This window comes from Rhipicephalus sanguineus, chromosome 8 (assembly GCF_013339695.2).
Source record: "Rhipicephalus sanguineus isolate Rsan-2018 chromosome 8, BIME_Rsan_1.4, whole genome shotgun sequence".
NCBI lineage: Eukaryota > Metazoa > Arthropoda > Arachnida > Ixodida > Ixodidae > Rhipicephalus > Rhipicephalus sanguineus.
This window is the reverse complement of record NC_051183.1, coordinates 153432907-153458324: the sequence shown is the minus strand read 5'-3', so window position 1 is coordinate 153458324 and position 25418 is coordinate 153432907. Positions and strand designations below refer to the sequence as shown.

At 47.8% G+C, this 25418-nt stretch overlaps 2 protein-coding genes across 2 annotated transcripts; both read left to right on the top strand.

Moving 5' to 3' along the window:
- The first annotated feature begins 1339 nt into the window (after nt 1–1339).
- On the top strand, nt 1340–6962 carry LOC119403011 (vacuolar protein sorting-associated protein 4A). The gene is made up of 2 exons (XM_037669990.2): nt 1340–2092; nt 6415–6962. The coding sequence occupies exons 1-2, from the start codon at nt 1365–1367 to the stop codon at nt 6845–6847; spliced, it is 1161 nt and encodes a 386-aa protein (XP_037525918.1). The 5' UTR covers nt 1340–1364; the 3' UTR covers nt 6848–6962.
- Nucleotides 6963–21436: 14474 nt separating this feature from the next.
- Nucleotides 21437–25418, top strand: LOC119403010 (vacuolar protein sorting-associated protein 4A-like). Its single transcript, XM_037669989.2, has 2 exons — nt 21437–21724; nt 24530–25418. The coding sequence occupies exons 1-2, from the start codon at nt 21437–21439 to the stop codon at nt 25400–25402; spliced, it is 1161 nt and encodes a 386-aa protein (XP_037525917.1). The 3' UTR covers nt 25403–25418.

Genomic DNA, 25418 nt, shown 5'->3' with positions numbered 1-25418 from the left:
GTAACCGCACGCCTGGTGCTGGGCATTAAAATCCCCGGTCACAACAATGGGGGTCCTGGGTCTGCCTTTCATGGAAAGCGCCTTAGCCAACAATGAAGTAAAGCGATGCTGCCTGCCCTCTAGGGGAACTGTACACGTTGAATACGAATGCGCTATTTTTAAGCTCGCCGCTCGGGATCGCCAAACATCGCCAAAAAGGTACTTAATTTTGCACCTACCCCTGTTTAAGTCGTGCTTGTGTGTGCCAGAGACAAGGGTGGAAACCGCCCTTACCCTCCGGCCCTTTGTTTACGTACAATTTGTAGCTCAAGAGAGAAATTCCATCCACCAATACGTTTTGCAATAAAATAATTTGTTGTCGCGAATATCTCGATTTGAGGCGCTTCTGTAAAGCCGCCCTTTTTTGAGAGAAGTCCCAACAGTTCCATTATCACATCGTATAGTTCAATGTCCCGTTATTTCAAGCCATCACTGGAGATATTGGCCAATTCAACATGAGTACTATCATTGGGCTCCCCAGGAAGTAGCCCTACTCTTAACCAGTGTCTTGATGCCCTTCTTAGCTCTCAATAAGAACTTCTTGCTGGGGAGTTGATGAGCACATAACACCTTGATTTTTGAGCTGAGAAAGACGAACACATGAGAGAAGGCAGGACATGCCCGGAAATTACTTTTGGGACGTTGTGCTTATGGTCCTTTAACCTCTGGTTCCCACAACGGCCAGTCTAGGCAATGTACGCACGAGTCCAGTTGTCGCGCTCGTCGTAATGCGGCATAATATGGCCAAATTAACGAGAGAGTTTATGCCATTAAACAATACATATGCTTGCCTAAACCAGGGAACACGTCTGAATTATCCGATTTTACGAATTAACGGGGGCAAAACTAACGAGCTTTTACTGTAGTAGATTGAGTCAATATTTGAGAGAGATTTATTAATATTCTACCTCAAAAATTATTCGCGTCTGTTATCTTGTTGATACTGTTCATTCTTCTGGCTTGACTACACTACAAAACAAAGAAGTTAGAATATAATGAAAGCTCAAAGTTACGACAACTTGTCCAACAAGGAATGGTGGTGCCGCCAGCGTTTCGACTGTCACGCCATGACGAAGACAACTTCCCTTGTCGGAGCTGTGCATCCGTTGGCCCTCTGTTTTCGACGATTTCGAATTACTGCACTGCAGTATTATAGTATAAGATTCATTCAGATTGCCTAACTATAACAAACAGTACAGCCGGTCGCTACTCAGCCAGGCATGCGTAGTGGGTGCATGCCATTGCGGAGGGGCAAGACCAAGAGCAAGAGAAGAGGAGGGTGAAGAGCGGGAAGCCCGTAGGTCATCCAGAAAGAATCAGCAGCGATGACGACCGAGAAGTATTCGGCAGCTTCCTTCCAGTCGGTCCTGGAGAAGGCCAACGAGCAGGCGACCAAGGCGGAGCAGCATGACCGCGACAAGAAGCTGCCGCAAGCGTTTATCATGTACAAGCAGACCCTGCAGACATACCTGACAGTCATCGAGGACATGTTGTTCCAGTGCATCCGTTTTCAGGAGCGCAACGAGGACCTGTTGCGAATCATTACGCCGAATGACAAATACCGCAAGCCCACGCATCCGCAACCCGACCGCTCGAAGCAGGACACGGACGTTAATGACTTCGAGCCGACGTCGAATATGAACAGGCTCCCAGGAGTGCTATCTATAACCCCCGACAAGCCCGTCAAGTGGAGCGACGTCATAGGCCACGAGACACCCAAATTCATATTGAAGCTCGCCATCCTGGACCGGTGCCCCATCAAGCACCCTGTCATGTTTACCGGCAAACGCAAAACGCTGAAATCGATTCTCCTATTTGGCCCGACCGGTTGCGGAAAGAGCTACCTCACCAAGGCCATGATTGGCGCTGCGAAGGACTGGGTGTGCATTGACGTGAACATTTCCTCGCTGATGAGAGACGCACCAGAGGGTGCAGAGGACCTCTACGTGAAGTCGCTCTTCAAGGCAGCCAGACTGGCCGCTTGGTGTCTCCTGGTTCTGCAAGACGTGCAGGAACTCTTTAAGCCAACCCAAAAACCCGAGGAAGAGCACAGGTAGCGATGTTTTTTTTTAAATTATTTTAAGATAGTTTGAAACGGCCAATGTTACGCGCACAGTTGCGGCACGGTTGAGTTTACCACCAAGAAGGGAAGCCATGCTAGCGATTGAGGCAAAACAGAAAGGCGAGCTAGTTGGTACTTGTTTATACTAATATACTAAAAGCGCTAACGCGACAGCGACAAGAAAGGGCACAACAGGTGTGCTTACTCACAACTGAAGGCTTCATTGTGTAGCGGCAGCAGCATCGGCATCGCATCAAAAACGCTCGCTCTTGCACGAGGCAGCTGCCGCTGGCACGGGCCTGGCGCGCTAGCGTTTGAATTAGTGATTAAAGAACATCTGATCAGAGCGCTCCTGCCGGGCTCGCTCTCTCACTCGTAAGACCGAGACTTGCATCATAAGAAAATATACACTCAAACCCGATCCTCGCGAATCACCCGCGCATGCGCGCCAGGCTGGAGTCAGCGTGCATGGTTCCTGCAGCTCCACAAAGGGAGCGTATAGAGTAACGCTAGCGATGGATAGATTGTCCCTTTTATGAGCAGAGCCTGTGAGAGCTATTTCCAATTCCGCCTAACGGCCTGCTTGCCTAAATTTGAACCAGGTATTTTTTCATTACGAAGTGACAACATAATTTATTCATAGCATAGCTTTCTCCGTTGCACTGCAGAGTACTTTTTGATTCCACGCTATTTTGTCTTCGCCCCTCTTCCTTGCATTTCCGCCGCCAGTCCTCCAACAGTTTATTACTGATCTCTACTGCGGATACACTCCTCTTCTCCCGAGCTGTCCCTCAAACCCAGAGCGTGGCGTAGCACCTCTCGGGCATCACCAAGAGCACGACCAGTAGGCATTCTAGAATAGTTTGAAACGGCTAACGTTACTCGCACAAACGTTCCTGTCATTGCGACACAGTTGGAGGCAATGCGCACAGAACCCGAATACGCTATCGCGTTCTACTCTTTAGGCCGAAGCTCAAGCGTGCTGCAAGTTTGTGTCAAAACGTATTGGCGAATCGGCTAGGCGTTTTTTCTGGACTTTTGATAGCGCAGTGAAGCAGCGTTTTGTACGCGCTATACAGCCATCGTTGATGTCATTGGCTTGTAAAAAATGCGCTACAAATAAGGCAGAACTTAAGGGGAAACTGGAAGCTTGAAGAAACGAAAAACGTTCGGCAGATCCCATGCGTTGTGGGAATCGGTTTCATGCGAAGCAGTCATCGAGTACTTATATGCAGTACTTTATGGCTTCGAGCCAAGTGATACAAGGTGGATCGACGTGTTTTTGTAAGTGCAGTAGCTCTGTGCACGTCGTGGGCGCACCAGGCACGTCGACATCACTGGCGTTTAAAGGGTAACTTATGGTGCGATGTAACGCCAGCCCTAACGTTAGAGTACACGCGTCAGCATTATCAAAACTAAGACCAATTTATGGTGTCGAATACAAGAGCAACTTGTGGTGCAATCATGTGAATATCATACGTAACTTTCGTTAGTGTATTCCTCTGGGATCGAGCAATAATTCAATACAGCTTGCTGAATCATAGGAATACAAGTGTAATGTTTACGACACTGCTTAAAAGCGGAGCCAACACTGGAACCACAGACATTAATATGATATGACGCCTGTATCGTAGGAGTACATATGTAATTTATAATGCTTTCTTGTACAATTAGATAGCGAGCACCGCAACCACAATTCACGTTGCACCGGCATTACGCCTGCATAGGTAGTTTTGCCGAACCAGTTTATAGACCTGGCGTGGCTTTGTAGTAGAATACGTGGCCGCCACGCAGAATGCTTGGGTTCGATTCCTGTTGGGATCCTAATTTTCATTCTTTCCATTTGTCGGGTGAACGCTGCCGATGTCGGTTTTTCTTAACGCTCTTGCATTTAAATTACAAATGTATGTTCTCGCCGTTCCTGGGTAGATATAGACTGCCAATCAGCTGTGGCGCATAGCCGTACACCGCGACCCGTGGTAAACGGGTATGTGCCACACGTGTCTGGAGGAAATGCTTTCGGCGACGTACGCAACATGATTTTCACGTTATTATTGCGATAGCAATTATATGGACAAGCAATAAATAAAAATAATTCAGAAGAAAAAAAATTCCGAAGCGCTCGACCGCAGTTTCGAACCTGCGACAATCCGCTCAGCAGCGTGCTGCATTAGACGCCATGCCTCATTCGGCCTCCCGGATACTAACGGCAGAATACAACCGCACGTTACGCAGGTAAAGTATAACCATCTCAGCGCAAGCTCGCGCGAAAGAGAAGTCTTCTTCCTCTTGTTCTTCGAGCGCCTTCATGATGATAGTAACGCAGGCAAAATTAATGCAAAATTAATGCATTGGTCAGCTGCCAGCTCGGAATAAGTTCACGTGCTACGTGATGCCAACAGGCAGAAAAAGAGTGTTCCACACTCGTCGTCATGGCTACTGGCGGCGCTGACTGACGCCACCACGTTTAAATGCACATATATACCACGTAAAGTGGACGAGGGGATGGCCGCCGCGGTAGCTCAGTTGGTAGAGCATCGGACGCGTTATTCGAATGTCGCAGGTTCGTTCCCTGCCCGCGGCAAGGTAGGTTTTAGTCCACTTTTCCTTCTTCACATTTATATTACATATACTACTAATAACGTCCCTGTACTTTCCTTGGCATTATTGTGTGTTAGTTCTCATTAATACTGTGTATAACAAAGAAAAACGATCCCTTAAAATTTCCACTTCTTTCCTTCATTTAACGCAGGCAAAACCACATATAGCATAGCCAACCGTAGCTTGCGGCGCTCGCTCCACTCGGCGCGTGCTGTAGTTTGATAGAAGTGAAAAAGGACAAAGAAGTGCGTTTGCGCTGTGATTTTAGCCTCAGGAATATGTACCAACAAGAGCCAAGGGACGCTGTATCTTAGTGACCACAATGGACGCTCGTAGGGAACGCGAGCCGTGGCTTCACGTGCCACTGCCAAGCGCCGTCTTTATTTCTTCTCTTGAGGCCATGCGTTCTACGGTTTTGTTTGCCGCGCAAACGAAGGCGCTGCAGGGTCTTGGGACATCCGCGCAAGAGTCCGAGAGTGACTTGCATTAGACGCATGCTTCCTGGCAGCTCGGAAATTTCTTGGGTCCCCAATTCTAAAACCGTCTAGTGTTTCGCCAGAGTTGGGATGTGCGCCTTCGACTTGTACTTTGGCATACAGGATATGGTCGACCGTGCTCGCGCGCTTATCTATTGAGGGGGAGTTTTGTGCTTTCAGCAAAGTTAGCGTTGAAGCTACAGACCATAGGAAGATCACTTTGCTCGCTGCGGCGGCTGCGTTTGCGAAAGGAATGATCTGCTAGCTTGAAGAGCCAATGTAGGGGTTAGTTGAAGTGACAACCGTGACAGGTCGCACTCGTCCTATGTATACCTGCGTGTTATTTTCATGAGTTTTTCTGTGTGTCTCAAGAGCGCGCTGCAAGTGTCGAGCTGTGACAGTTGTTGGTTAGCACTCGCCTTGTGTATTTTATTTTCCTGCGTCCTTTGTGTTTGAGCAGTGCGCAGCAAGTTTCTAGCTGCTTGCCGTTCTTCCTGTGGCATTCCAATTTCTTGCTATCACATTCTTTGCTTCGCCCTGGAGGCGAAACTGTGACTGTTTCATGTCATTACCGGACAGTCATATTCGTTAAATCCTCTTACCCTCCCATGCCAATTTTGATATAAACCAAGTTATGGAGGCGATCGTAAGAGAACCCAGACGAGGCGGCTAGATAAATAGATACGTAGATAGAAACGTAGATAGAAACGCTCAAAGTGCCAAAGCCGCTAAGAAATGGTTCGCATTTAGAATATTTAAACGGGAGGTGTCGCTGGAGTTTGCACAAGCAGACTTGCCTTTGTAAAGCCAGTTGCTGCCTTGACAAAGACAAGTCTGCTTGTCGAAACGTTGGCTCCAGAGACACCTCTTGTTCAATCATTTTTATACGAGGACTACAGTGCCACAAATAGGTGAATTATTTGAGTGAAATTTCGCTGAGAAAGCATTCTCATCTTCAAAAAATAAGAATGTAATACTTGTATGACACTTAATTGTAAGAAACATTAAACGTTTTCGATGTTGTAAACACCTTCTGGTTTTGTAAGTAGAAAAAGGATAATGTGTGTCTTCTATTTTAGTAATTTCTTCTTATCTGTGTTTTATTTTTACCTTCCTTAGATTTCGTTTGACCAAGATTAGCTACGAGCACCAACTCAAAGCATCCAGTGTGGTTTTTGCTGGTGCCAGCGTAAGGTCGCTCTTCATGTTATTCATAGTTTAATTTTTCTTGCGTAGGTACCAGAAGCTGCGTCAGAGCATCGTCAACGAGGTGAAGTTCATCAACGACAACATGACAGCTGAGGTGACTCTGTGCGTCGCCACCACTAATGCACCGAAGTTGATCGACTCGTTTTTCGCCACAGCCTTTCAGAAGCGCATCTTCATCCCGCTACCCAGACCCGAAGAGCGCATGCGCATCTTGAAGCAGCACATTGGCAAGTCCCCGAACACCATCACTGACGATAAGTGGATCGAGTTAGCAGACAAGACGTCGGGCTACAGCGGAGAAGACATTCTGGCGATCGTCATGCGCACCTTCAAGGACACCGGCGATCTTACCTTCGAAGAGCTGTCCGCCGCCATGGACCAGTACAAACCACGAAACACGTCTGATGACATCCAGGACTGCCTCAAGTTTAAGGAGGAAAATGCAAGCACTGCCGTGTAAAAATGGTATTGGCCCCGCACGATTCCTACATATTCGTGTATGAACCGAAAAAAAAAATTATCCGGTGAGGCTAGCGTGTCATATCAGTCGGCGATGATCAAAAATAAAGAGCTTCTCACGTTGCATCCAGCTGCAATCATACTTGTTTTCGCATGCGGTCTCGTATAGTAGAGTGATGATGTCACACCGCATTCTCTGTGACGCTGTCGGGTTCAGATTTCTAATGTCTGAGTTGATATAGCCTGAGAATCCCCTTCGGCGCATACCTGCTATGAGACGCGGAAAGCTGGTATCTGCCACTTGTGACTGGTGGAAAGGATTTGACTATGTACGCGACAGGGAAGTCACGTTATCCATGTCATGACCTGCGAATCATGTTCGTCATACACTCAAATTCTAATGCGCCAATTTTGATATTTGCCAAGCGCCAAGACATAGATAGATAGATAGATAGATAGATAGATAGATAGATAGATAGATAGATAGATAGATAGATAGATAGATAGATAGATAGATAGATAGATAGATAGATAGATAGATAGATAGATAGATAGATAGATAGATAGATAGATAGATAGATAGATAGATAGATAGATAGATAGATAGATAGATAGATAGATAGATAGATAGATAGATATGGTGAAAGTACATTTGGATCGTTAAAAAAGTTTCGGATAGCGTCGTTCAGCGACATGCTTAATACGACAAGGAAATGTCGCGCGCAATTTGCTGTGCCACGTATCTTATTTCCTATATATGGGGAGATAGAACCAACATATTGAGAGCTGGAACAAACAGTATTATTTCCATCACCTACTAACCACTACCTTAGTAGAAGCACCCGGCTGCTTGCAGAAAGAAGCACTGCCATCTGTTGTTACGACTCCACTGCCATCAGTTGTTACGACTCAGGTCCGGCGGGTCACGTCAACGGTAGCTGGCCCTCGACGGAGTACCCTGTAGCCCATCTTTTGTAGATAGGAAGCCACGTTCGTACATGAGAGAACAGAGGTTTATTTACATAGAGGCATGATGAGAGATATCGAGAGAGACCTTTTTACAACAAGTCTTCGGCTTATAACGCCTTAAGTGAGAACCCTGAGGCTCTCAAAACCGGTATCCGCAGCTCCCGCCAATGCGGTGACTTGCCGTCCCGGCGTCCGACCTTTAGAAAGAAGGCAATGAGTCACAGAATACACTCGTATGTCGAGAAGTTCGGTTGGGGAACACCAGTGCAATAAACTCATGTGCCACACCCCGATGACTCCAGTCCAGAACGTCAGCGAGGAGGAAGTCCGGAAGGGGAGAGGGGAGGTGTCGTTGACCTCGGGGAAGATGGACAGCTTACTTGAGCACGTGTAAACCTTCATGTCTGCACTCGGGGTAAGAGAATCTAGCGGTTTGGTGAGAACCCCTCCAGAGCTGCTATCCCATGCCGACAACACCACGCCAAAAGGTGTTGTTTGATATTCCGAAGTATTACTCGGAACCCGTCTACGGCGGCATTCCACACTCGCTCGACCCCGCGGGCGTGAGCATTCTCCAGAAAAATGTGGCGCTCTGTGTCTCCGTCCAAGCGCCGATTTATGGGGAAATCCTCTGACTGACAGGCCTGCTTCACAGGATCACTCCCAACGGCGCCTGCCAAGAAGAACTCTAGAGCCGGTCGTAACAATTGGTGCTGTACCTCTGCACTGCTGAATGCCACTTTGCTCGTCTGCAAATGGCTGAGCATTAGCGATGAATGAATTAGATATCGATGATGAAAATCGTTATTGCGTAATACTTATAGCGCGCACTCACAATGGATGATAGACCGCAAACCGACCCGCCACGGCGGTTTAGTGGTTATGGTGGCGAGTGCTGACCGGCAAGTCGCGGGATCGCGTTTTCAATGGAGGCGTAATATCTGAGGCCCGTGTACTTGGATTTAGGTGAACGTTAAAGAACCTCAGGTTGTCGAAATTTCCGGAGCCCTCCACTACGTCGTCTCTCATATTCATATCGTTGTTTTGGGACGTTAAACCCCTACATGTATACTAATTGGGCCACGAACCAGATCGCGTTAAAATACTGCCAATAACGAAGAAGAAAGGTGAACATATCGGTGAAAAGTCAAACAAGCGCTGCCATATCAGATGATGTATGCAATACTAATCAGGCAGCCTCGCTTTGGTACTAAGGTGCGCACAAACAAATTTAACCTTACAAGTAAAAATAGGCAACGTTGCCTATACAAGAGAAGATGCGCGCCACATAATTTTTCTTTCAAGTAAAACACAAAAACGGGAGCGTTATTGCAAGCTTCAACTTTAATTCATGAGAGAGTAAGTAACTCAGTCACGTAAAACTGGGAAATATTGGCATGGCAATAGCTTTGCGTCAGAGTTAATCATAGACGGTGCGGCAAATTTTTCTGAGACTATATGCCAACGCTGATGTTCTGTAGGACAGTAAATATGTGCTTCATAAGGGCAGCCCGATGTCACGTAGTGAAACTGCTAAACGTCGTCTTTCGCTGAACTGAAACTATCGGCAGCGCAGGGAAACTTCATTGTAATTTATTACGCGGCACGGCTCTGGAGCTATTCGTGGGTCGTACTCCTCGGCAACGCGACATAAATCATTGCTACGGTTCCGGCTGCTTTGTTTTTCGCTCTTATTGTACGATCATGTCACTCAGAGATTCCACCGGAATATATTCGAGATTGCAACGCAGATACTTTGTTCTCACGTCATCTAGGCGCTTATGACGCATTTCTAACGGAACAAACAAATAGCACACGGTACCCTATTTTTTTAGAAACAGTAATTGTTGGGGAAGGAAGTGTCAGCTCAATATTGATCGTCCTTGAGGTTGATCTATAGGAGAAAGTGATGCACGGAGCTTTTAAGGAACGCGTAGTTTCAATAGTTTCAAGACATGAAGAAGTATTTCACAGCGAAGCTGCATACCTCAAGCACGCAACGGTTTTGCTCCGCGGGCAGAAACGCCAGGCCCCTAAACCGCCAGGATACTCGCGCGTTCCTCTGCTAGCAAATGCGCGCGCTCCTTGCCTTCTCACCTGGCACGCTGAGGAAGGGCATTCGGAGAGGTGGACAGAGGAGTCGACGTACGCGTTGGCTGTAGACTCGTGCACAACTTCAACGCCACAACTTAATTTCGGCCTCTGAGTGGTTTTGGCGCCCTTTAGCAACTGAAGGCAAACGACATATCTTTCTTCGCAATCAGGTATTCGTTTCAATAAAGAAATCCACGAAACAAGCATAAAAATCGCATGATGGACGATAAGGCACCTGTGAACAGTAGGAATATCCTCCCACGCGTACCTTGTATCGATTAGGTTGCAGCTGCTTTGCACTTCACACGAGAGAATCGAATGACGTCAAACGGACCTTCGTTCTACCCATCTGTGTGTCCCGCTTTTATATATAAAAGGGAGACCCGTCTAGCAGCTCATTCAGTTCATTCTAAGACTGCCATGGGTAGACCATGGAAATTAAAGACATCTGAAGAACAGCGTGAATAGAATGTCAAACAAAAAGGAACAAATTCGTCTTGCTGAAAATGGTCGCGTAACCAATCAGCGTCTACCACAGCGACCACAAAGCGATTATCACTATCATTACTCTCAAGTACCTAATAATAAACCGTACCTCCCAATCAGCATGCGTGGTGTTTGATACAGCATGACTGTCTAACACCTTGACATCGTGGATTGGATGGATGGATGGATGGATGGATGGATGGAAAAACTTCGGAGGCATAATTTTTTTTAAAAGAAACTCAAATCCCCTGCATTCGATCCATTAGGGTAGCGATGATCGAAATGATGCTCTTTCGAGTGGTTTGCAAGACTCATCCAATGTGCCGTATGTCGTGCCGTATGTTAAGACCGTATGTTATGCATTTTCTATGTCGCATCATCAGCTTCGCGCTCTCGGTTTAATGCATAGGGAAAATATAGGCCTTTTTTGGCCGAGGTAGTCGTGAGCTGCAGCAGCAGTGGCATTTGCCCGAGACAACAATTGAAATAGGGAAGATTTTAATCAAATTTAGGAACGTAGTGAAATGAAGCACTTGCATGTTAAGATGGTGGCCCTCAATCCAACGTCGATGATATCCTTTGAATTTTGGGTTAAAGATCGCACGTGAATTACACATGAACTACAGAAGCAGGGTGTGTCCGAAGTACAAATAACTCGTTTCTCTTATCTTTATCGATCAGGGACCACTCTTCCATTCCAACGGTCGGCACAACCGGCCACGGTATTGGTCGCGTCGGCGCACGCCTTTTCTGTGAAGTGATCCGAACAGATGCGGTAGCCATGGTACATTTGCTCCAATGTCAGCTTCTCCTGGTGTCTTGCTTTAGAGTTACATCATACGGCATACCTGGAAAACGGGCGAAATACCACGGTGACCGCAAATAAATAAAACGCAAGAAAAATGACCGCCATATCCACGAAGTGATTCATGTTAGAGGAGCTTGCTCGGAGATGATCGGGTAACCCGCTAATCCTCCGTACACATTCCTCTACCATCATATATATATATACGTGACAACGTTGTTATATATACATTAGCCCTCTTCGCTTCGGCCTTCCGGGCTCTCACCGCAGTCTTGGCGGCGAGCCCGCCGTGCAGCAACATGAACCTTGGCTGGGGTGTTCGTGCTGCGGAGCGGCAGCGAAGAGTGTTCACTGAGTGAGCTCCCGGCGAAGAGAAAGGAAGCGCGCCAAACGCAAGCGCCAAATGAGAGGCGCGGTCCTCTGTTCACTGAGTGAACTCCCGGCGAACTGAAAGGAAGCGCGCCAAACGAGAGGCGCGGCCCTCTAGCGGTCACCTATTTAACTAGCGCATGCGCGAGCGTAGTGTCCACCGCCTTGAGCAGCGGCGCGCCATCTAGTGAGCATTCTTGAAATCACCGGAGAGTGCACACGCCGGCCACAACGGACAAGGCGCGAGCATAAGGAGCAAGCTCCTAAAACGAAGGTAAAGGTGAGAGAACGAAGAAGGCACGAAAAATTCCTCTCGTCTTAGGCACAAATTAAAAAGCGAAGCGCGGCTCCATCGTCACCCAGGTAGCTCGAATTGCTGTTATTCAAAAAGAAAAAGGCAACTGCAATGCAATTTATTATTTTTATTTGCCCTGTTCATGAATATTTAAAGATACTAATTGACAACAAAAATTGGTCAGCAGAATGCTGTCCAGCCAAACCAGTTTGTGGAGCAAGCATTAGGGTGCATTGGGCAAACATAAATTGCAAGTTTCCTTTTCCTGAAAAAAGTGAAGAGCGACCGCTAACCAATATCGAAGCGAACTTTTCGTCTGCGCGTCAGCCACAGCATCAATCGGCTCGTGAAAAACTATCAACATGTAGCGTCTCTTTCTTAAAGACCAGTGAAAAAGACGCCTCGCCAAACCGAAAAATTATGTTCACAGAAGTCAAGCGCTTAGGCTCTTTTGTACCGTCCTATAACTTTCTCATAATACTAGCGCTTGTTTCTTCGTAATGACTGAAGAAAAATTGGACTTCCCTGTTGTCTGCTGGGAAGCGGAAAAACTTCGTCTTGCTATTCCTCCCCGAGGTCTCACACCACACAACCGCTCAGCACGCCTTCTGCCCTGTTCTCAGTTTTTCGTACATTGTCGGCACGGGCACAAGAAGGAAAACTTCTGAGTTTCAGAACATACTGAAGAAATCATCCACGTCCAGACAGCGATAGAGGCAGGAGCAGACGAAGTGAATGGCAGCCGAAACGTTAAGAGCGATAGCGCCACCCGTTGGTGCAACGAATGAGGCGAATAAATAAACTTATAGGACGTTAAGAAAAGGAAATTGCCACGCACACACGCATAATCGCACCACTTCACTTTATTCTTATGCAGTTTGCAAAGAGAAACTCCCATATGCAAAGGTTACTGAATTTTTGCTTGGCCACCAGCGTCATGCCGACGCTGTATTTCCAATACCGAAACTAGCCGAAGTGTCCAGCCCCTGGGTGAAATGCCCCCAAACAGATGACAAATAACAGCTAGAAGAAAAAGTTCCGTGGAAACGAATGAACGGGGAGTGGAACCCAAAATTCGGTCCGCGACTATAGGTGGCGGGCTCTCGACCCACTGCGTTATCGACCCACCTGCATAATATTTGCACTACAGGCAAATATTAAGTCGACCTTCACTGTGGCAATAGCATTACAGAAACCCTGTAGTGCTTGTTTCGTGCAAACAAATGCTTATTTTGAAGGAAAATCGCGTTTTAGTGGTCCGCACGGCGTTAGCGCACTTCAAATCACCGCCTGAACGGACCTTCTGACGTAGCAGTTGCCGTGCCCAACTTTTCCCGCCTTTACTGCCCGGCCGCCGAAGCTACGGTTTCTTGCGCAACAGCAGTCATCAACCTTGCCACGACGCAGCCACGGGCCACACCGAAACTGCATAGTTCACTGTAACGGAGCTTAGCTTGGTCAGCAGCAGCAGAGGTAGAGTGGTAGAGCATCGACAGGGCGATGCTCTACCACTCTACGGTATCGGTATCGCGTACTACCACCAGCAGCAGTACGCGATACCGAAACTACCACTGAGACGCGCAGCTCGGCGAAAACGGAACTTTTGAACCACTCGCGCCGTTCCCCATGCTAGCGCCAAGAGCTTCTTTTTTCCATAAATCAAACAGAAACGAACAAGGAGCATTTTATTACGTCTTTACGAATATAAAGTTCTTTTTTATATTGTAACTAGTTTGATTCGTTGTTGTTAATTGTACTCCGGACTCTTTGACGTCTTCGGGATCAGTTCCAAATCTCCCACTCGTGGCACACATCGTGTCCTACATTTAGAGTCACTGGAAAAATTTCAGAGTATCGCATCTGTTTTCCGCGCGCCGCCGCCGACGCGATTGGCTTACTCACATCACGTGACCTGTCGCCGCCATATCCCTTCCAAGCGCTTTGGGTGCAGGCGCGTTCAATGCAGAGCGTGACCGGACATTTAGCCGTACCACGGTCCCCAGAAGTACTTCGTCGCTTTTTTAAACGCGTCATGCAGACAGGTACGTGAGCAGACATTTTTTTCGGGGTGGGAGGGCACGGGCCCGGTGTGCCACCCCCTGGCTACGCCACTGCATGCAGATGCCAGAAGAGAGTAGCTCACCATCAATCGAACGTTACTGATGAGCTACTCTGGGAATCTCGTTTGCCGTGTGGGAAAAATGGATGTCAAAGAGCGCCGTTCTACGTGGCTGCATAGTTGGCCTGAACGAATTCTCCCCCCTCGAATAAAAATCCTTCCTGCAGTGAACTACACTAACTTTGCTGGAAAAGATATTATGCAACAGGATACTTCCCCTTTTCGGTTCGCTATGGTCAGCGATATTGATAACTACATACCTTTCTATTTGCTCGGCTGTTTATATCTCGATTTGTTGAACAGATTACGAATGCTATCCGAGTTATAAGCGTGTCACGCACGAGAGCAAAATCGAAGATTTATCAAAATAATAACTGTTTACTGGTATACCTTTAAAGCAATTGTGGCATGATCTTTGGCATTGCACAAAAGAGAAGCGTGGAACTCTGTTGATAAACTTGGTGTAAGGCAATGTTATCAAGCGTATTTTTAAATATGTTGCAAAAAAATGCTGCTAATGCTGCATTGCACCGAGCGCACCCTTGAAATACTGTATAGTTGGTGAAAAATGGTCACAGCAAAAAAAAAAAAAAAAGCAGATCCCACGCATTGAAGGAGTCGATTTTATGCGAGCCCTAGTCTATATACATACTGTGATGCAGTAGCATGCGCTTTAAAAATTCCGGGATGTGCTATTTCCGATCAAAAGAACATAAAGCACCGTACCGAGGAAGTTTTAATAAGAGTGCATTATGAAAAAAAAAAAGTGCAGCAGTGCCGAAACCGAACCCCAGCTGTTTACGCGCTGACAACGCCAAAAAAAGAACTGTTTGTCGGAACACAGCACAATATTTGCAAATTCATTGCAACGTTAGGCATATTAAGGAGACAAGAAATCATTTTTGATGGCCTATTTTCTACGTATCGTAAGATAAGATGCACCTTACCTACCGCACGCCGATTCGCCCGTGCGTTCGGCTACTGGCGTTCCGAATCAAGACGTCGCGCACAACTTCCAATTACCGTACACACACAACTTCCATTACACATATCAACCAGTTGAACAGCAAGCACGGCGCGCAAGCAAGCTATGCGTCAGCGATCAGTCGAAGGACGCAATGTTGAATGTTCTCGATGTTGTTCGATAACGTTCTCGAGCGCAGTGAACCTGAACACTGACTGCAATGCTAGCGCAAACAGTCAAGATTCACCAAATGTCGAAGTAAATGGCATCTCGCACGATATGTCACTGCGCTAATCCAACTATGTTTACAGATCCGGACCTAGCGAACACGCCCGGGCGTGACCCGAAAAGAGACCGATGAAGCCATGAAGAGAGTTCGCGAGCACATGGCAACATTCGCCGTACGTTTCATTAGTTACACCGCTAACCGCGCAGTCGATCCATGCCTGTCGATGACTCGAAGTCACTTCTAATATCCTCTTGAAGAAGTACACACACATAATGCCGTTCTGCCGAGCGTAACACGACACTGAGGCTAAAAGATCGGTCGCTTCTCAACACACGCTAGCAACGCGGCGGACGGTCTGGAAGGGACATGGCCGCCACCACCCAATGTTGCCCGCGTGCAGCCTACCTTTGCGGTACTCTGATTTTCCAGTGACTGTACCTACATTTACCTTAATTTCTCGATTAGTTGAGCACTGCTGCTGATACTATTGACGTTTTAGACGTTCTCACACATTGACCTTTCACTCTGACATAAATTTCTATTTGCCTTTAGTGTCCCTTTAACGGCTCACAAAAGCGCCCTATATCTCACACCTTCTCCCTCTCATGGCGCTCCTGTTCGGCCAGAGCGGTGTCACCGTCTGGAGCAGTGAAGTGAAATACTGTATCATGACACGAACAAACATCAACGAAGGCGCATCCGCACCAAACGGTGCCATAGACGCCAAACATCAACAGACTGCGTGTAAGCTCACGTTTATCAATGTATGTACAATCAACAATCAACTACTTCTGCGACGACATGTTTCACTTTCGTGTTTTCGTGCGATTCCTACGAGGGAGGAGCCTATTTTTTGTCCTCTTGTTGGCCTGGGACAAGGCATACATACGAACAATATTACTGATTGCCGTATAGGTGTGGTGTCCTTTTAGCTGCGGTCGCTTTTAAGTGTAGCAGAGGGCCGCTGTGTTAAAGCGACACTAATGGAATAGATCTCTAACCAGAGGCTCACCATCTAATCCATCTTTACATTGCCGAGAGTGTATATGTATGCCAAAATTTTAGGAACGCGCACTTTTATACAAGCAGACCCATTACAAAGGAAAAGTCGCAAGGCTTCGCACAAAAGAAATGAACGAACACGTCCGGTGGTTGAGGCCTGGCATGTTGATAACAGTGATAGCACATTTGTGAGCCAACCGCCGATTAACTTCTATAAATAAAAAATGAAGTTCTTGAACACTTAATGCTCACGTAGAACCCACGCGTACCGAAGTGTTTTGGCCACTTGCGAAGGACGTCCGTCGCCTTGAAATTGCTTTATTTCGATTGTGAACAGTTTATTAATGCTCAGTGGGACGCCCAGCACGCTGCGGCATCGTCACTACTGCGATGTGTTCATGGACTCTGACGATGACGTTGCGCCAGCAACTGAGTGTTGCGATCGATGCGCCGACTAGCGGCTACGCCTGGCAACGCTCTCACTCCCATTGTGTGGCTTGGTTCAGCTCACGCGTGCGTCTCCGCGCATCGCTTCTTATCATTTGTCGTGTGCTCGTCAGCGCGTGTGTGATGATTCAGGGCGATGACCTCATTTGCATTAAGTGCCAGCGTGTCATGAAACTGTGGTGTGCTGCTTCAATCAGTGACATTTCAAGTATCGCAAGTAGGAATGTTTTGTCGCGGACTGCACTAAATTTGCATTCCCACTTGAGAAGCCAAAAGCGAGCAAAAACTTGGAGGACGCTTGAGCTTTGCCTTCAACAGTAGAATGCGATAGGGTAATCGGTCCCCGTGTGCACCGCCTTCTGAACTGCAAGCCTGGCTTCAGTTCTCGGTGCACGCCTCAAGCGTGCCGCAAGGAGACGAATGTTCGCGCGCGTGACATTGGCCGTTTCAAACTATCCTACAATGCCTACTGCAAGCACAGCTGTTGAGTGCCCATTACGCCGCCATTCTTCCTTTTGCATATCAGCGAAGGACCCGCTACGCTTCGTTAAAGCAACACACGAACCTACGCAGCTGCTCACTTCGTTGATGCTTTTGCAGCTGATGATGATTAAGCATGTCTGAACGCTTTGTAATGGGTGGGCCTTGAAAACACCCACTCGTTGCTGAATTCACATCTTTTGACACCTGGTACGATTCTACGCTTCTGACACGCAACATTACATGCTTTAAGAAGACTCCTTCCACTACATGGCATTCATATAGTTTTTTTTTCCGAAGCAATTTCAATCAATGCTTTCTCACTCGAACCGATTTTTTAGGGGCGAAGCTCCTTAAGCCGTGGGCCTATCCTTCCTCTGTGACCGGTTTGTAACTACTCGTCAACGTCATCTTCTTCTACTGCATACCAGAACGCGCGCTTCTCACGAGCTAGTATGCAGTTCTGGTATGCAGTAGCAGAAGAAGGCGACGTTGACGAGTGACTCTTGTGCGTGTTCTCCTGTGTGGCATTCTTTCTTCTTTACTGCGCGCGTTCTGGTATGCAGTAGAAGAAGAAGACGACGTTGACGAGTGAAACTCTCGTGCGTGTTCGCCTTTACTACGTCGTGGGTCTGTCCTTCCTCTGGGACCGGTTCGTAACCACCTAGTTGTATGACTCACTCAGCAGGGGGCGCTAGTGTGAGTGACGTCATGATGACGTCACTCGCACGTGACTGACGCCATAAAAGGCAATCGCTCTTGACGCGCTTCCTCTTTCGCTGCGAGTCACCGGATGGAGCAGGTGGCTGTAGACAGTAGACGAACAAAATAAAAGTTGATTTGTATATACGCACACAGTCTCCCGTCTTTCTTAATGATGTAATGGGCGAACTTTCACGGGAGGGTTACGGTTTACCGATGATCTCCCCCTCTCGAGCTTCGCCCACTTATTATCATTCATTCCGTGGATATGGCGTGATTTTTTTTGCATTTTTCTCGATTTTCGGTCATGCACAACATGATGATTTTTGGCTCTAAACAAATGACGCAGACACCGGAATTTCTGCGAAACGAGCTCTTTAACTCTATCACGTTAAAACTTCCGTGTGGCCGGGAAACCAAGGCCGCGCGTGTGGAGAAAGTTCACATTTGTTCTAACCCTGCAGCAGGTCGTCGCCGCTTTCGCTTATACCGCCGTTAAAAACAAAGAGAACGCATTCCATCTTGCCCTTTTCCTGAGCTTTATATATCGTACCAGGTTGAACTTATACAAGCAGGACACACACAAAAAATAGTTTTCACCTTTTCAAGCTGTTGCTTCAGCAGATACACCAGCAGAAGCTACATAAGCGGACACGCCGGAAGTGGCGGCAGCGTCGTCGCCCAGCTGCGCAAGAGCGAGATATGTTGGGGCACGCCCGACTAGCTGCTGCTGCACCTTCTGCGCATTCCAGTCTTCTCGGCAATCTTCATCCAAGTCAGGCTTTCGACGAACGCTTCCTTGTAGAGGCTGTGAGGCTTGTAGAACTGTACGAGTAGTTTGCGATTGCGCCCATGAGAACCACCACCCACTCCTCGGTAGCCTTGTTGATAATGCCGCCGGAACTTTACATCACGTGGTTTATATGCTAGCACAGCCATAGTACGGCATCCCGTGATGTGGAAAGGCGTTCCGCTATGTTATAATAGCGGAACGCCTTATAACAGCATAACACGCTAGTTTCTCATAATGTTAGGCGGGTGTTTTTAAAGATTTAAAGATAATTGTTCATAATCAATGACGCTATCATTAATCATACGATACGTTAGAATATTTACGATTCAATGTTGGGATTATCAGTCAGGGCGTGCAGGTTCATGACGGTGATAATTTTCTATCTACGACACATGGTAAACCTCGACCATACCATCTTTGCCATCCCTGTGCTAATTAATATCTACACTTCAATCAGGCGGTCTGAGTTCGCAATAGACGTCAGACTCTGCCCAGGCGGCGCTGCGAAAAACACCGCCAACAGCGCCCTCATCGCAACCCTGGCGATAACTGGGTAGTACAAAGAGAGCCATCCGCAAGCGAATGGGCATAGGCCACAATATTACCCCCCCCCCCCTTTTCCGTTGGTCTAGAGGCGTGGTTTCTTGAAAATCAAGGACCTGGAAAGCTTCCTCCGCCAATCCACGCTTCAGAAACACAGGAAGCTGATCAAAACGAACTGCGAGTACAATGCAAAAGAAGTTTCACTTATTCCGGCGCGCTGCAACTCGCAAGTAAAAGCGAGCATCGCACGACATCGAGTTCGAGGCAAGCCCTCCGACGTCCGTTTTGTAGCGCCTAAATGCGTTAAAATCGGGTATATACGTAATGCCAAAGCGATCAAGTACTTACACGGTCAATTTACTTCGCTACGTATCTTACGATCAGTGGTACAAACCTCGCTTTATCAGGGACTAATGGCCTCGGTATTTTCGCCTTTTCAGTTGCATTCTCCCTTAATTTATATCCAGTTTCCTGTGCATTGGAGCTGTTTCATTTCGCATCGTCAAATGGTCTCTTGATGGTCGTCTTCCGTTTGTATGTATTGCAAATGGGGATACGTGCACACTTTCGCGAGGTACAATCAAAGGCAAAACCGTAGCCTTCGAGACAGCTGCGGCAACCGCGGAGGCCACGGGCAAAACAAACCTGAAGGTGGTCACGACCAACATTTTGCGATTTACTTGTATGACGCACGAGTTAGCTAGCTAGAATCAGAATTCTGATCCGGCATAGAAAGATACGGAGCCACGCGCTTCCAAAATTCCGTCGGCGCAAGTGTTTCCAGGTGTCTGGACTTTTTTTTCCTGTACCTCAGCTCGATCGTCGTCAAACAAGACAGCGACTAGTATGTGCAGAAAGAAGGCGTCTGCATCGGGTCGTGCATCGCCCCGATTCCGAGCGACCTGCTTGCGGCCCGTTATGACAGGCAACTGCAAAATCCTGTCGGCGTGACCGGTTGGGTGAAGGTCTTTCGTTATGTCGACGACTTCATGATTCTTGGCGCTGCAGCGCGTGCAACCTTCGTGTGCCTTTCGTTTCGGGACACACGCATATAGCGCATGTCTTCTTGTGTACGATACCCGGCGCGTACGCAAGCGCTTGGGGCCCTGAACGCTGGGGTACCTGACACCAGGCCCGTAGCCAGAGGAGGTGGCGTAGGGCTCCCCCCCCCCCCCCCCGAACCTCCGGAATGGTGATGAGGGGGGTGTTTTACCGAAAATAATTATAGAAAATACGCGTTTGTCTCAAACAGTCAAGACCTTAAGCAACTGCTTTTTAGTGAACACGCTTTTTTAAGCTTTGAGGTTGTAGTATAGCCACAACCTTTCATAACCACAAGGTATCACGTCACAGTGGTGTGACTGTGGTAACGCGCACGCCATTTGTTGGGCTAACTGCCGCCTCCTTCCTTTTTAGTGGAAGTTGTATGCAGTGGAATTTACCCAATTTACGTTGCACATACGCGTTTATGATGATGATAGCTTTCTGATAGCCCGCACACATTTCTGTGGCACATACCCGTTTGTTGGGCTGTTGCCTTCATTTTTAGTGGACCAGTGATGAGTAGTGGGATTTGCCCAATGTATGTGGCGCGTATCTTTTCATGATACCCAGAAGCGTTACCACGGATCCCGGACATGAAAGGCTCGACCAAGGACGGCTTCGCTGTTAAAGTTCCTGGCTACGGGCTTGCCTCACACTAAAACTTTTCATTGAATTACTGTATATGGGGCCAGGCATAGTGTTGCAGAGGGCATAATTTGTGCAAACTTTTTCTTCTCTGGTTTGTGACAATTTTTGTTTTCACGACATTTAGTTGTAGTATTCCTGTTCGAGAACATTCGAAAAATGTTCGAGTCGATGCACACTTAATTTTCATTACTCGAATGTGTTCCACGTTGAAGATGTGGTATTCGCAGACCGCTAATAATTATATGCCTTGAGTAGTTGGGCCCTTAATACTCACGTTTGTGCAACTAGCAAACGTGGGGCACCTATAATCCCTTTATTCGTACTGCCTACTTATTATGGGCGCCGCTCTGCGTAATAGAAAAGGATAAATAAAATCACAGCTTATAGGAAAGCATTGGCCGATTAACGCCTGTCAAATTATTGCTGTAAACGCTCCGCTATCGCAGCACCATCACTCGCGGAAAACGACGAAGTGCGAAGCGCGCACTGTCCCCTCGTGAGCCAGGACTGCGGCATCGTGGCTCCAGAATTCACCGACGGCGACCGCGTCGCGTCTTGCTAGACGTGCAGCGAGGGCAAGCATCGCGCGGCATCCACAGCCATGGTGATCCCGGTGACGCTCATCAACGACATCAAAGCGGCCGTCGACCTGTCCAACCAGGCGAATGTCGAGGATGGCAAGAAGCAGTTCGCCAACGCCATCCGACTCTACCGCAAGGCCATGGAGTCGTACTTGAACGCGGCGCTGCTCATACGCAACACGTGCGCTCCGTTTGTCGAGAGGGCTCAGAAGCTGAAGGAGTTCTCGGGCGACGCCGCCGAGCAGGAGGTCGTGGGAGAGGGAATTCCCGAGCTGAAGAGGATCTTTGAGATCGCCGTGCTCTCACAGGTGAGCGTTAAGGAGCAGTTGTCGCAGAAATTCCGGTGTCGACGTCGTTCGTCGAGCGAAAAATCATCATTGCCCGTGACGAAAAAATTCCCATGGATGCAAATAATAACAAAAATGATGTACCCTAGGTGGAATCGAACCCAGGCCTTCGAAGTGGCAAGCAGGTGTTCTAACACAGAGCCACGCCGATGCTGCACCTGTGTGTGTGTGTGGGGGGGGGGGGGGGAGGCTGACCGGGGGACTGAACAATAATGGCAAGCGAAACAGAGCGCCATGAGGATGGGGCCGGATATCGCTATCGCGTTCAACTCTTAAAGGCGAAGCTTAAGCGCCCCCCTCCCCCTTTTTTTAGGTTGCTTAGCGTTTTATGTTTCGTTGAACGATGCGATCTAGTCGTATATGTGTTCTTTATGGGAAGCTTCTTATATAACAGCAGCGCCACAACACCTCGCTTAGCCAGCCTAAGCTTGATTAGCGGCCGTGCCTCATATAACACGAGAGACGCGCCCCGCCACGATGGTCTAGTGGTTATGGCGCTCGACTGCTGACCCGAAGGTCGCGGGATCGAATCCCGGCCGTGGCGGCTGCATTTTCGATGGAGGCGAAAATGTTGGAGGCCCGTGTACTTAAATTTAGGCGCACGGTAAACAACCCCAGGTGGTCGAAATTTCCGGAGCCCTCCGTCTCTCAATCATATCGTGGTTTGGGACATTAAACCCCAGATATTATTATATTAACACGAGAGACGCTGCACGTTCGTGATGCTTCTAACGTTGTTTAATCACGAAGGAAACTGCCCTCTTATTGGCCGCGAGAGCGATCTTACACGTGGCGGCACCATCACTGCGTTAGTGTGTATACGTCGCCCGTGCGCTTTGTTTAAGTGTACGGAGCTGCTGTTTCTGTATAATCATTCTGCGCTCCGTTGCTGTCTTAAACGCCTTGCACAGATTGGACACTCTACAGATACACGGACACAAATTCAAGAAAACCCTTCGCTGATGTGCAGACGGCACTGACAAATTTCAATTCATCATAAGCGTCGATAGCCTCTTGGCTAGCTATTGCGATTCCGAGAAGCCCACTTGCTAGAAAAAGCACAAAGAATGCCCTATTCAGTGCGAGCAAAACGTCGTGCATGAGCTTCCTTTTTCGCGTAGCAAAAAATACATCGGACAAACAGGGAAGGTGCGCGAATGACAGGCTGCGTGAGCACGCAAGTAACGTGCGCACTGAAAGTGCGGGCCATCTCGCTATTCATTGCAGAAACTGTGGATGCGTCCCCATGTATTCACAGCGCAGTGTCACAGGGCGAAGCACAGCGCAGACAACACGGGAAATCATCGAGGTGGCGAAGATGGCGGTCTTGGGGAACATGTGTGTGAGCGCGCCGTCAATCGAGCTGACAAGAAAAGAATTCGATTTTTTAAAGGTGATAGGAAGGGTGACCTGAGGGAGATGGTTGCATCCACATGGCCTGGTAATCTTATATGTTTTTGTACTCTCATGTTATCGTTGGCTACACGTCCTTCACATGTGTCATGATAATTAATAATCTCGTACCTATGCGCCTGCGTGCGTTGCTTAGTTTTTCCTATATTTTCATGTGTCTGCTTCGTAAATAAATAATTTGTTAGAGTTAGCACTCCATCCACGTCGTTCCTTTGTGTTCCTGTCCATTCGGTGCGCTATAGTTAAGGTGGATTACCAACATGTCCAAGCTCACGTTCTAAAATTCTCATGAGATTCCTGAAAGCTGTAAATGAACTACAACTACTTTAAGACTCTTCAGCAAAAGCTTTTAGAACCTGTTCTTATAACTTCCATGTACATTTAAAGACACCTTGTGTTTGGCGCAATATGGCCATGGTCGCTTTTGCGCCAGAAAACCCGACACAACCAACCAACCAACTCGGCCGTCCTCGGCTGCGTTCGCCATCTCTGGGTATCCATTCCGTCGCCCTAACTCAACATCGGCTATCTGTCCTTCTCGTTAAGTGAGGTTGCTAGGCCCACTTACTGCTCTTAATGTCATGTAGGTTATCGACTGCCCTTGTTTATTTTCTGAGCCACTCTGCTGTTTTCCTATGTCTTAATCTCACGCCTGTTGTTATACGCTGGATAGCACGTTGCGTGGTCCATAACTATTCATATTATTGGTTCTGAGTGTCAGTGTCCTTAACTAGTTCTCTAGTTTCTTTGTTATTCTCGAAGTCTCTGCCCTATATATTACAACTGACCAAATGAAATGATTGTACGCTTCCCGCTACACTGATAGTTGCGACTTGCGATCATCAGTTGAGAATTACTACCGCATACGCACCTGCCCATCCTTATTGTTCGGTGAATTTCTTTCGGTGAATTGTTCGGTGAATGAGGAGGTTAGCTCTTAGAGAGTCTTCGAAAATAAGCAGTCACATGAGCAGTTAGCTTTTGCATGTGCAGGTTAGCAGCTCACCTAGAGAAACAACCTCTTGTACAAATTCCAGTATGTGGTTGCCAATCGCGAACTCTCCTTTTGTTAGGCCTCCCAACGTTATCTTTCGCAATTGCATATTCATCCTTGGACTTGCTCTGCATAAGTCTTGAATAATATTTTTTTCCAAAAGTCGTCATCATTGATGAAGAGCACAATGCCGCCTGAAAATTTCTAGTTATATCATTGTCGGTAAAAGATAGCCTGATTTCAGGTACAAAGGTCCTAAAATTTATGAGCAGTTGACCGATGTCAAGTATTTAACGCAACGGATTTCTAGCAGCACTAGGTATGTATCGGAGTGAGTAATCTCTATGTTCCCCTCGTAGGTGCTGCCTCCATGGTGCACCGCTGCTGGAACTGTCATTGCCGGCAAGAAGCTGAACTTCGACAAGGATATCCAGGGCATTGACGCGACCAAGCTTGTCTTCACCCAGATTCTGAATGACCCGAAGGCAAAGTCCGCATCGACGATCCTACTTCACGGACCTCACGGAACGGGGAAGTCCTTCTTGGCAAAGTCCATCTACGTCAAGTACCCCGAGAAGTCCATCTTCATCGTCGACATCGACCAGCTTATCATCGGCGGCTTGTCTCACGACCCTGCTAAGATGACACAGATGCTCACGAGGAACTACAAGAAGCACAACACCGGAGTGCTGGTTCTGGACGGTCTGGACCAGCTGTACTTGGCGGAGTACCCGGACGCGAAGAAGCCCGTAGTGGAAGCCATTAAGACAGAGCTGCAAAAATACATGAAGGATTTGGCCGATAAGAAGGAATATAAGGAGATCGTTATTGCGACGTCCTTCATGCCTTGGCTCATAACGGACGACATGAAGGGAACGTTCCAGGCCAAGATCAACATTCCCATTCCAGATAGCGAGGACGCACGAAAGGCGATCATCAAGGCGGAGCTTGGAAAACTTCGAGTGCCCACGTACAAAGATGGCGACATCCAGAACCTGGCGAAAAACACGAATCGCTTTTCTCGCTACCAGTTGCTGCGAATCATCCGGTACGCACTGGCGCGCAACTTCAACAACGTTGAAAACATCCCCATGAAGGAAGACGCCGAGCGGCTCAGCCACATGGTCAAAGAAGACATGGACAAGGTGAGCGCAATCATCAAGCCTGACCTCTCCGAAGAAGACGAGCCGAAGCACAAGGCGTTCATTGCGGCGAATCCCACGGCCAATTAGAGGAGGTGGCTCGCTG